Source organism: Parus major, chromosome 3 (assembly GCF_001522545.3).
Source record: "Parus major isolate Abel chromosome 3, Parus_major1.1, whole genome shotgun sequence".
NCBI lineage: Eukaryota > Metazoa > Chordata > Aves > Passeriformes > Paridae > Parus > Parus major.
The window spans coordinates 84,897,585-84,910,912 of NC_031770.1; the positions used below are offsets into that span (position 1 = coordinate 84,897,585).

Genomic DNA, 13,328 nt, shown 5'->3' on the forward strand with positions numbered 1-13,328 from the left:
AGATGTCATCTGCCAAGCAGTATCAAGGGATGCTGTTGCCAAGCCATCTCAAAATATCACACAAGTTAAGATTGTTTCTTATTAGGGTATCTATATCTTTTCCCAAAATAGCTGGGTTATTTCTAATGGAACAGTCTCTGATTCTTTATCCATTTATTTTAAAATTAAATATTTCTTTACTAAGTTGCACAATTGGAAAGCAAGTTATTTGTTTCATCAAGAAAATAAAGTATAAGCAAAAAGATTTCTATAGCCTACAAGTAACCAGCTGGGAAAAAAACCACAAACAGTTAAATCTAAGTTTGAATATACCTACAAAATGGAGAAAGCCAAATCTGTGGTTGTTCCAGCTCCTTATATGATGAATTAGAGCACATGTGAATTTGAATTGGTGATTACTAAGTCATTACTACTTCTGCAATAATTTGTGTAGTTTTATAATATCCTAGATTTCACTAGTATTTGATTACAGAGTTCAGAATGTTGATGGAGCAATTTAGACAAAAGTAAGGTCATGAAATTAATACTTTCTGATAAAAAAAGATGAAAACAGAATAAATAGAATTACAGGGTTTGCTACATGTTTATCAAAATGATGGTGGAAGAACTGAAAACCAAAAAGACTTGATTGAATTAATATGAAAAGCAAATCACAGCAGCTACAGTATTTATTATAAGTGTACTCATTAAACTTATTAGGAATGCTACTGTTAGTTACATGGTAAAATAATTAAAAGTGAATCTGCAACAAATTTCGTCATAGCAGTAATACACAGAAAAATGAAGATACCATCATTTATCATTATTAGAAATGTAGGTGGAATTAAACTACAACCTGGCCCAAAATTAAATACTAGAAAATATAACTGTAAAAAATCATTATTGAAAGTTTAAATACACTTTCACAAGCATTAGGAAGGTGATGCAGTCGTGAAATACTTTTCTTCAATATGCAATGAATTTAGGTTTGCTGCTGCAGTACTTCATTGTCACCCACTGTAGAACAGTTTCTAATACCACCACCGTCCTAATAGCTTCTTCTCATGATAATAAACAGAATTTTAATGTAAATGCAAGGAAATAATCAATCAATAAGACTCATTCACTTTTTTTTTTAACTCTTAAACCATGGGAATTTTTTTACTTTGATGTTCTTTTATACTAGTTTAGAAAATACAGCTATGTAGATGTTATGTGGATGTAAGAACAAAGGAAAATTCTTAATGTAGTCAAACCAGTAGAGTAACACTGACCTATGTAAGGGATATATTGCTGTAAAATGCTTTTAACACAATTAGCACAAATTAATAACATTTCTTGCCATAGCAATTAAATTTGACATTGAGACAAAAATAATCAGTTCCTTCAGTACACACAGGTCATAAAACTGTTATTCCAACTGCAACAGTTACACATATAATCATCTTGTGAAACCTCTGCGCAGATTTGTTAAATCCTCATTCTTATTAACTTAATACTGTTGTACTTGTGTTTTATTATATTTAGTTTGTTTAGTTGCATTCCTTTGGGATAATGCAACAGCAGATTTGAGATTAAAGCAATATGTTAGAAACATTGTTACATTCATATAAAAGTTCACAGCACAATCAAAAGCATTTTTGGTGAATATCTGTAACTGAAAGTTGATGATAAAATTTAAACTTGTTTTAAAATAGCCCAGTTGTTGCTTACCCCGCTCTGTGTTTGAGTTTTTTATCTAGGATTCCATCTCTGGAAACAAGTTTATTAAATACCAAAATGCCAATCACCATGTTGACCTGTCGAACAGAAAACAAACAGTTGATCCTTCAGTGCCTAAAAGAAAATATTGTATCCTGGTTCTATTGTATTACAGGCCTGCAAAATGCCTCCTCTTATATTTCTGAGCATTTGTTCAAAAACTGTGTAGCAATGTCCCTGAACACATACATCAAAAGGCTGCATTCTCAAAAAGGTGACACATACACACACCTGCAACAGGCTTGCTCTGGGACTTTGAGTTATGCCTGGTATCAAGCTATATATGTGTACATATCTGATGGCCAGAAGCTTGAGTAATGTAACTTTAATATTTTGTCAGTTTTAATTGCAACAATAGATATCCTATTCCAGGAAAACCACTGCAATTTGAGTTCTCTGAACAGGGAAGAACTAGTCAGAGCATAGTTCCTTTGTAAACATTTATGGCCCATAAGTGTGTTCCCACTTATGCAGAACCAGCCTGTGGTTTTCAATATCTTCCTGCACATAAATCATTGTCTATGTCATTCACCAAAATGTCTGTCAGTTTTGAGCCCTGTTTGGCTGTAATTTTCTATTTTTGTTGACCAGATGAATTCCTGGGATGTCTTTTTATCTCCATTAAAGTAAACGGTCATGATTACTTTACATGATTACAACCCATGATCACATACATGGGTTGAAGATGAAACATAAGAAATTTAAGTGTTTCAGCTGTTGGACTTTGTCACTTAGGCACTTAATGTACATATTAATGGCAATTAATGGACAATTTAATGCCTGCTATTATCCATTTGCATTATTGAACTGAACTCTATTAACCTGTCTCTGCATGGCCCTGCAAATAGGTAATACCAATTTTTGAATCTATTAAAGGAATGTTCCTTTTTAATTTATTAAAGATATTTTCCCTTTCAAACTAGTTTTTCAAGACCTGTGCCAAAACACCTAATTTTTGCTAGTTTGTCCTGCCAATTCTTTTTCAACTTTATTTTCAGCATTAACATTTTTCAGCTGATGTTATATAATTCTTTGGCTTCATACACATAGGCTTAAGTGGCTGCATGGAATAGCTCCTTTCCACAGCTACCAGCTAATGGCAGGGCAAACTGCAACAGTGAACTTCCAGCATCTCTGAACAAAGACTTGCCAATTAAACAGAGAACATACAGTTACTTCCATGTGAAAATTATAACTGGCTTTTTGTAAACATCCTTGGCTCCTCTACCATGACAAGCACTGTGAGTTGTACAAAAGGATCCTGGCTTGACTCCAGGCAATGATGAGACAAACTCTAAGGGAGTAGTAAACATCCATTTCAGGAAAATTCACGTAGATGAATAACTATAACTTTGATGACTAATAAGACTGATTCTTTTTTACAAGAGAAAACCAGAAATAACCAGTGCTGATAGAGCTATCACAGTATAAAATTTCTGGAGTGGAAAGAGGAATTAGATTCAAAATCTGTAAGGGAAAAATGCTAAATAAATTGTTGTGAAAAATCTATATAGACTGCAGAGCAGATGTCTGATAGCTGATGGCACAGGTAGGATGTAATTCATCTTACCCTAAAGCAGACATATGAAATACTTCTGATGGTTTGATCTCTAGAAGTATCTATTTTTCTTCACTGACAATGAAATATGGCTGGGATATCTAAGTTAGATGCAGAAATCTACACTGCAGACAGCTACAATTAGGTAGAAATGAATCCTACACCTAAATGCATGTCCAGAGATGTGGAAGATTAATACACAAATGAGTAACATTTCCCAGCTATGACAATTTTTTCTTTGCCTTCAAAAGCAGTAGCCATGGAGAACTTGCTGGCAGGTTCCACTCCTTCTGCTGCTTTTGCTGGCACAGCAATCCACTGCCAAGCAGCACTCTATCAAGACTGTCACTGAGTTTCACAAGGCAGTGACAATTGCGTAGATGCTGCTGATAATAACTCAGTGATGCCTGTAACAAGTTTTCTGTGCCGCTAATCAGTACCTCATTCTTTCACAGCTTACTGTGTAAACATGGAGAGATAATTGGTATAAAGAAGTGATATAATCAAATGAATCATGCATTCAAAATACTGAAGGTATGTTAAACAACAGTGATCTCAGTATTTACAGCAAAATGCAGTGTTGCTTTATAGCAAAGCTTTTATAATGGAAGCAGCACTTTCTATCATTTCATACAAAAACACTGGGAATTATATGAATGTTTACCAAGACAACAGCAGCTGCAGGTCCAACGAAAGCATAAAGTAGCCCTCCTTCCAGAGACAGCCAGCAGCTGGAAAGAACATTAGAGAAGAACTAACACAAATTAAAAATAAGTATAACACATTGTCAAGAAAGCATTAATAAATACTACAGCATATTTTTCTGATACAAGAGATTCATCTGCACACACAAAATAAAATTGCTTTGCTGATATGATGAAGTAGAGACCTGAAAAATATTTCCATTACCAGTGGTTAACATTTCAAAATCTTTAATGTGACTTACACATAAACTGAAATGGCCAAAATGTATAAAGAGCACAGTAGAAAGTAAGTTTGCAAATATTTAATTTCCTCTAGCCATGTATGATGAGTTAACTGAACAGGCCTTGCCAAGTAGGTATCTAGAAACATTTCTAGCTTACCATATCTGATAGCTCTATACTTAAAAGTGATGAAATGGTCAAGTAGAAAAAAACCAGATGTATACGTATTCTGTCATTTAATAACTGCTATTAGAACTACACCTTAAAGAGAATATTTCCATTAGAGAAAAATCATATATGATATGATCTGTTCTGTATTCTCTCTAATATTTTGCAAACAATTTAAATGTATATTTTAAAGCATCTGAAAACTGTATTTTCTGGAGACCTCCTAATCTCAGAGAGTTTGTCATTCTGCATCAGGGCTTTCACTGAAAACCATCAGATTTCCAAACACAGAGTACTTACAGAATCAAATTCTAAATATTTGATATACTATGATGTAAAGCTTTTCACATCTGCAAAAGAACAGGAGCTTCACACTCTGAAGTAAATGCAGCTGTGCTTTTTTCCCAGTGATTACACATTCAAAGAACAGCATGTTTATTTGAATGCGTGATCACACCTACATATAAGGAAACTCCAGTATATACATTCAAATAATTTACTTGGATTTCATACCCAGAAACATTCACATCAGAATCACACATATCTTCTTTGCTTCCCAGTAATGCTTTTGTACTTCTCAAAACCAAGTGAAATAAATGCAAGCACATTATAACATTATTGGTCTGCTAGGGCTGGTATTCTCTCTGCAAAAAATAAAAGCGTTTTCCATTGCAATGAAGCCATGTGAAAACTGTCACATGAACGCCAAGGCACCAGTGTGCTAAATTCTGGAATGATAAATGGATGCAAATAGTTCCTATCTGCTTCACAGTTAAAAAGGTAGTACATGCCAAGCTATTTTACATCCTACCTCAAAAAACCACTTACAACACTAATATTAAATTTTTTTTTTTGCAATGTCCAAGAAAAATGCTTTCAAAATTTTCTGCAGTTTTTCCTACTATTTTGTCAAAAGCTAGGTTATTATTGTTACTCTGGGAACACAGACTTCTGAGAGGGGGAAATGCATTCACAGTACACTTCCTTACCATTATGAATTTCTAAACTTAGTGAAGATGACCACTTTGATTAATTAGGACTTGTAATTTAAATTTTCATGTTTTGGGAGACAGAAGCAGCAATTTGTAAAAGTATTGTATTTAAATTCATAAAAGTATCGTATTCATAAAAGATGTATTGTAGTTTGAACATAAATTCAGTTACCTGTGCTGAAAAAAGGTTCTAGAACAGTTTTTTTCTAAATAAAAAATAAAACCCAGTTTCTGCCACAAAATTCTGTGAGAGCAAGAAAATTTTGTTCCTCTCTTTTCCACGTTACCAAGTAAAATGGCTGTTCAAAAGAGCAATTTCCACTTAGAGGCAGCACTGGAAAAAAATGCAGAGGTTGTCCTTTTTTCACTTAACTTTTTCTTTACACAATCTCAATTTTCAACAGTCTGGATTTTCACCAGTGTGTAACATCATTGTTGCAATATATTCAATATTTTCTAGTTGATGACTGCAATTAAATTTTCCTGCATCTTCTTCTGTTGAAGACTGTCTGCAGATAGCTTTTCAGATGCCTTCCTACACCACAGAGCAATTCTTGTTGATTTTTTACTATTTCTTCTTTCTCCTCTTTCTTTGCTCTGATACAGTTTTTTTCCGTGTTTTATAGTTGTTTTTATTTTGTTCTCCTGTTCTGTCTTCCTTCTCCCTGATGTGCACATAGCAGAAAGCCATATAAATTGATTAGTGTTAAGAGCAGCCACCAGTGGCTTTATGGGACCATGTTACATGGTCATAAAATTCTGCTGAGTGATGAAGCATCTGTACACTTCCTCCTGTGTCCTGTACATTTTGTGAGATGTTTGGTACTCTCCAGGATGTTGTATTACTACTATTGGTACCTTCTATAAGAAAGCATGGCAAGAGTATGACTATGACAGAATTTTAATTTTTACTGATGCAATAAATTCCTGGAATTTATCTGCACTGTATGTTAACATGAGGAGTTCAGACAGGTATATTAAGTTTTAGTAGTGGTGCTTTCATAGCTCTGATTGTCTGAAAAGAGATAGCAACAACATTTATTTGGGAAATGGAAAAAGCTATTATCTCTTCCAGATAACTTGAAATATCTAAAAACTTATCTCTGTAGGTTTTTTCATTATTTTTAGGAGACCCCTTCAGCTTTTGTATCTCTATTACTACAAGTGTCTGGAGGAAATATTTTTACTATATAGTTTTAAAAATAAAGAAACCGATTAATATTAACAATAGGACTAATAATTAGGACTCAGAAAAAAGGCAGAAATTAGAGACTGATGATCACAGAAATGGCTCTAACGTGAACAATTCAAGCATTCTCATCATACATATACCTTACAGAACTGATAGGTGGTGCAAAGATTCTTGGACCTTCTCCTTTTCCATGAATCTCTACATGTGTGGGACTATGGAACTGGAATAAATTCCTCAATTTTAATTTTTAATGTTCTGCATTTAAAAGCTTCATTTTCAAAATGAGCATCTTAAAGAGCATGAATAGTTTACAACAGGGGGTGTTTCTGATAGCAGCATGTGGGTAATTGACTGCAGCCAATTAGGCAAACAGGAAAAATATAGTGTAAGCAATTAGAAAACTTACACAAGTGCTTTAGTTATGGTAGGAGGAGCAGAACAGGAGCTCTGCTTTTACACTGCTCAACAGTTGTCATGAGACACAATTCTTTGCTGCCTTCTGGAGTGGGACAGCACATCAGCTGGTGATGGAGGAGGAATCTCCATTCCTTGTCTTCACTGTTTTCCTTATGTAATTCTGATGTCAAATGCCAAGAAAACATATTTGCAAATAAGATGAGAAAGCTGAATTATGGTTCTATTTGTCCCTTGTACGCCTCCATTTGTTCTTTTCTCCCATAGTACCATGTCAGCTGGATTTGGATCCTGGGAGAAGAGCCATTACATGTACAGAGACCTGCTCTTTTTTACTTTCCAGGTTACTCTTAATGTTTTGTTGCTTTGTCTGAATATTTCAGAATATCCTCTTTTAAAAATGCATTCAGCCCAGGAAGGAATCAGGATGCAATGTAACTAAAGCAAGTACTCACATATGAATGATTTCAGAAGAACAAATGCAATGGGATTAATGCCGCAAGGGACAAAGCTACATCCCCAGTTTGGGTCTGGATACCCTTATTTTGTGACTTGTAATTCTCACAGCCTAAAAGGTTCTCCAGTTGTAGTCCAAGGACTAAATAATAAAAAAAGCCAGCAAGATGAGTCCATAGTTAAAAAAGAATTTAGAGGAGTAAGTTCTCAATATGACACTCAAAAGGGGGCTAAGACCACTGTTGCATTTTCCAGGTCTAAGTGCAATTAAGCATTTCAGTTACACAAGACATTTCTCACTAAAAAAACAAGATGCATGTTGTCACAGTTTGTAACTACAGAGCTTAATGTCTGGAGCTGGAACTCAGGAGGAGATTTGGTTTTGCATTCTTATCCACCCAGAGCTGGAGCGCCAAGTTGGTGAGACATACAGGGAAGGGAGGGGGAATCCTGATCTCACTCAGTGATGATGCTAAGGAGAATAATTAAATATTCATTGAAATGAGGACTTGACCTAACTCATCCACATCTCTGATGAATGCCCTCATTACCAGTCTACAGAGTCATATTTCCTCTTTCTGTCCAGATTGCATACTCAATTTCTTAGGCAACGTGAGGAGAGCTCCAAACAGGCTGACCAAAGGAAGCACACTCTTGCATACATAATGGTGGTTGGAGTGCTCCACTGGCAGGAAGAAGGCTCAGCTCCTTCATCAGAAGAACGAAGGGCAGACTCTCTGAGGAGTAAAATTTCCAAGGTGCTAAATACACACTGGAACCAGCCAGGTGGTTAAACAGGAACTGTATTAGTTGAATGTAAATGAAGCACACAAATTTCTTCCTGTCCGTGAAATACAGCACAGTCCAGGAAATGGGCTGGATCAGGGTGTCCAGGAGAGACGGGATAGATGGGAGAACTGTTTTGAGATGTTTGAAGGGCTTAGGCTCCAATCTGCTCAGGGGCATTAAAGTCGAGGTACCTGCTTGGTGTGCAGAAACCTGGGTGGCAAAGAGACTCTTGCCAGTACAGCTTTGGACATGTTTAAAGGTTGGCAGAGGACTACCCATAACATTTAACATTCTCTTTTATAAATCTATATAAATGTTAGGTGTCTAAGTGGACCTAATGCTTAGTATTTCTTAAAAGATTGCTATTTCAAAATCTCAAACAAAATCTAGGATTCCTGGTGCTTTGCTGAGCTCAGTCCAAGACAGTCATGCTGTTTTCTCTTTGTTCTTTTGTGGATCATTCAGCGACTCTCAGGGCAATTCCATGTGTGAATGGATACCTGTAGAGCCTTTAGAATGTGCTATGCAGTTCCTGATGGGTATGACAATCTTGATAATTAAAAACATAGTTTATCATTTCAGATTGACTTACTAGTGAGCTGTTCCATATCCTTTTGTCTTGGTAAAGCCTATTGATATTGCAACCACTAATGCTGGCAGTCCTGAAAAAAACCAAAACAGTAATAATCAGCAGATGCCGAGTAAAATATTGCTGTTCTGCCTGGACAAAAAAATGACAGGGCAAGCTAATGCAAAATGGACAATTTTACATGGAATGAATTATTTAATGAAGTACATTCCTATTGTAGGATTTGTTTTTCTGAAGCACTGGCAGGGAGGAGGACACTGTTTTCTGCCCACGGTGCGCTGCTTTGATGTAGCTAAATTACTGGTACATTTGACAGGTCTTAACTAGAAAGAGGTTTCATGAATATTCATAGAATGTTTCTTTCTTGTTTTATTTTGATTTCTTGATATTACACTATGCTGAAAATCTCCTAAAATTTTGTTAAAACGTATTTAGAAAAGAATGCCACAATATACCCCAGCATACCTTGAGCTTGAGATATAGTGGAAAGGCTTCTAACCTAATTTTCCTTTTAGCAACATGCTGTCTACTATCTTTTAGTTTTACTCAAGAAAATTATGATATTCTTGACATTTCCACTGTATTAAATGTTTCATTCCAATGACTCTTAAGAAATTAATTTTACTGACTTACCCCATCCAAGGCACAGGAAACGCTTCCTTATGAGCCGTGTCCTAATTTTTCCAGTAACAGCCATATATGACTGCCACGCTTCTGTCAAAACCCAACAGAATGAAGCTAAGAAGAAGAAGTGTAAAAATGCGGTGGTTGTGGTGCAGATGCCCTGCAGGGAGCAAAGAGAAGCTCATGCTGAATACTTAGGGACACTCATTTCTGTTTTCAATTCAAAGAGTTGTCATATTCTATCATCTTGACCTTTATCCTTAGCATCAACTCTCCCTTTTCTCCCTTCATGATGTGGTGACCACAAAGAGCAAGAGAAAGAAAGAGAAATGTTGATGGGGATTAGGCAGAAGAGGTTTTGACTTGTTTTCCCAAACAGTGAGTGTTCTCAGCAGGGACAAAAACACAAAATAAATCATGCCAGCAGATTTTTCTCCACACATTTACTTTGACCAGGGACCATCATAAAGCCATTTTGGTAAGCCAGTTACAAAATTACTGATTATAAAATCACACTGTGCTGAACAGAAAATGTGGGGATATAAATGCTCCTAATTACCAGTTATATTTTATTCCCCTCCACGAAAAAAGACCCTGATTATAAAATTTAAATTTGAATTTTTTACTTTTTATTTAAATTTTACAGAACGTTAATGTCTTGGAATATACTGCCTTAGATATTTTTAGGCATGTTTAAATATAATAACCTTAACAATTGCCCTGGATATTGTTTTTATGGGTATCAGTCATTTGTCATCTGAAAAGTATTTTGAGCACATGCAATTGGCTTTCTTTTGTCACTGTAGCCCTTAATTAAACTTGACATTATAGCTTACGTAAATGAGCTTCTTGGCATAAATGATGATCTGTGCTCCACTGTGTTGCTTAAAATGCCAGTAGCAGGCTATAAAATGCAGTCTGCATAGTACCCCAGAACCAAGACCACACCAGTAATTTTGGGAATATCATTATAGCACAATTTAAAGTGTCAAAATTATGTTAAGATTAAAGGAAAAATCAGTTGACACCCCCATCAATGAGGTAAATTCATGAAAAAATGAATGATGTAGATATTACTTTATGATTATTTCTTTATGCATCATACACATCTAATAGCTACCTTATGTTTAGCCTTGTATTAAGGATAGTCAAGAGTTTTTACTAAAATCCCAGCTGAGCAAATTATTTAGGGAGAGAATATGTTTGTATATATTGCTGATTCAAGGCTGATAGGAAGGATATGACATTTATGACACCCATGTATTACACCATCCATGATTTTTAGTTCATTTTAAATTCTTAATTACTTCCCAACATGTTTTGGGTTGAATTTTCTGTGGTGTTAATTTTTCCAGATTCTTATTTGAAATCAGTTGTGCTGGTTAATTCCAAAGTTATCTTAAATAAATAGCTGATAGCTGATACCAGCTGACACTAGCATTAGCTGACATCAATCTCTGAACTTTCCAAAATTTATGCACTTGAAGAATCAAAATGTAATGCTTTCCTCCTTTGAATTTACAGATATGAAAAACACCTTGTCTTCAAACCCCAAGTCAAATTGTCGATTTAAATATAGAGGAACGGGGTTCTGTAGAATTATATGCAAGAGAACTGTTGTTAATTAAAATAAACCCAACCAAGTAATGTAAACTGGAATAAAACCCCAGATCATGAAAAGGCACTAGGTATTCCATCCTAGGCTTTGCCATTAATTCTTATGTTTAGATGTCTCTAAGGTATATGGATTCATAAAATCTATCCAGTTAAAGCCTGACTAATAGCAGTATTTCCTGTATATGAAAATAAAAACCCCAACCTCCCACTTATTTAAAATGAAAGTTCTGCAGTGGAACACACAGTAAATATAACAGAAAATTCATAAATGTCCTTTCTTTAACTAGTAGGTTCATATGTTATGAATTTCTACTATGCAATTTTAATTTGCTTTCCTATTAATGTTCTTGCAAAAGGTAGAGAGTTCTGTTGGAGAAAGAATTTGACAACAAAATTACTTTTGAGGAACAGTACGAAATCTTTTATGGAGGAACTGCATAGGTAAAAACACACCCTGATTAAAAAAAAAAAAAGTGAATATACTATTTCCCTTATAAATAATGGAAATACAAACAAATCCTGATCATTTTGGTGAAAACACTGCCATCTCTTATGGTTGACTTGAATGCACACTGTAGGATTTATTCATAATTTATCCTCTATATTGAAACAAAAGAGAAGATGATAATCTGAGACAAATGTGGACATGGCTACTGTGGAAGAAAGAACTGTGATGAAAATGTTAATGATCACGTTGAGCAGAAAATGAGAAGACAGAAGCAAATTTTATGAGAAGAGATCTGCACTCTAGCTGGAATATATGACTGCTGATTATATCTAACTCTTCTGAGCAGCAGACAGGGGTCTTTAATGAACAACAATGGCAAGCCTGTATCACTGATATAACAGTGCATTTGCATCACATGCCACAGAAAGATGCAAATCAGCCTCAAAACATCACCAAACAACCGCTGTGGGATTGTGATGACAGGTTCATGTGCAGGCAGTGCTTGCAGTGAACTCAGCCTCCCTCTCTGAGAGAAGCAGTCCTGGCAAACAAACCTGCCCCCTCCCAGGCACAGCCATGGGCTCAGCACAGGTGTCCAATACCCCACTGGAAATCCGGCTTTTATCTACTTCCTTATTCTTCCCCTTTGATAAATAAATAAGGAAACAATGCTGTTCTGTCTGGGAAAGCACTGTATCTGGGAAGTCAATTTCCAAGTAGAAACAAAAATTCATTTTCACCAATGGTTGTTATTAAATGAGCCACTGAATATGTCAAATTTTAGAAAGTATATATTAGCATTTTTTTCTTTCTCACCAGATTATGGACTGCTGCCAATCACTCCTTCCTCTCCTTCTCTTCCTTGGCCAAGGACCACCACCTCCCCTCACCTTCCTGCACATGCAGCAGCATCACTCAAACCTGGTGGCCCATCACTCACAGAAAGCTGCAGTGTGCCAGTCTGCCTGCACCAAGTCATAGTGGTGCACATCTTCCCCGTTGCTTTAGGAGAAGGTATTTCTCATTTGCTTCTAATTCTAGTTTATCAAAACTCACTGAATTAATTACCTGTGCTGAGGACCTGCACCAACCTGCACCAAAATTAATTTAACAGCCTAATTTATTCACTATTTCTTCATGCAGAAATTAAGTAAACTTTTACTCTAACCTCCTCTTCCTCCCATTGCTCTTGTTCTTGACTCCCCATATTCACTTGTGAGGGGAAGGTGTTTTCTGTCCTCAGAATGCATAGTTTCATGGACTTTAATTCAGTCTCAGGTATTAAGCTACCTGGATTATCCAAGACCATTCATCCCTTTTTAATAAACAATATACTATTGAAAGCAAGAACACATATCTGGCATCAAATTATCTCCTTCTCCCATACTTGTAAGACACCTACTTCAAATGAGGGTACTGAAGCAAAGCTGAGAAATCTAAAAAACAGTGGAAATTCAAAGCTAGATGTTGAAATGATTAATATTTTTTATATAATAATGATGAGTGAAGTAGAGAATACATCAATTTTTATGACCTGCAAAGTAGGCCATAAATGTAACCTCAAAACAAGAATTTATCAACATTCTTTGAGCATCTGGCCCTTGTAGTTTGGGGTTTTTTAAAAGAAAAATTGTATTTTTTTAATAGAAAATTATGTGGGTTTTTTTTTTTTTATTTTATTTTTTATTAATAGCAGTGTCTTCTGCTATAGATCTTCCACACAAAGGCAAAGAGGGTTAAGTAAGAACACCTGATTTGTGTTCTGGCCTTGAAACTGGTTCTTTTTCCTTCAACAAACTTGTTGACTGTCTCTGG

At 35.5% G+C, this 13,328-nt stretch overlaps 1 protein-coding gene across 1 annotated transcript in view; it reads right to left on the reverse strand.

Annotated features, from left to right (window-relative positions):
- Positions 1-13,328, reverse strand: part of ADGRB3 (adhesion G protein-coupled receptor B3) — a 443,080-nt gene that overhangs the window by 34,752 nt on the left and 395,000 nt on the right. Inside the window, 4 exon segments of the mRNA XM_015620795.1 lie at positions 1,693-1,778; positions 3,963-4,029; positions 8,828-8,897; positions 9,458-9,608. Of these exon segments, the coding sequence (XP_015476281.1) occupies positions 1,693-1,778; positions 3,963-4,029; positions 8,828-8,897; positions 9,458-9,608 (374 nt within the window).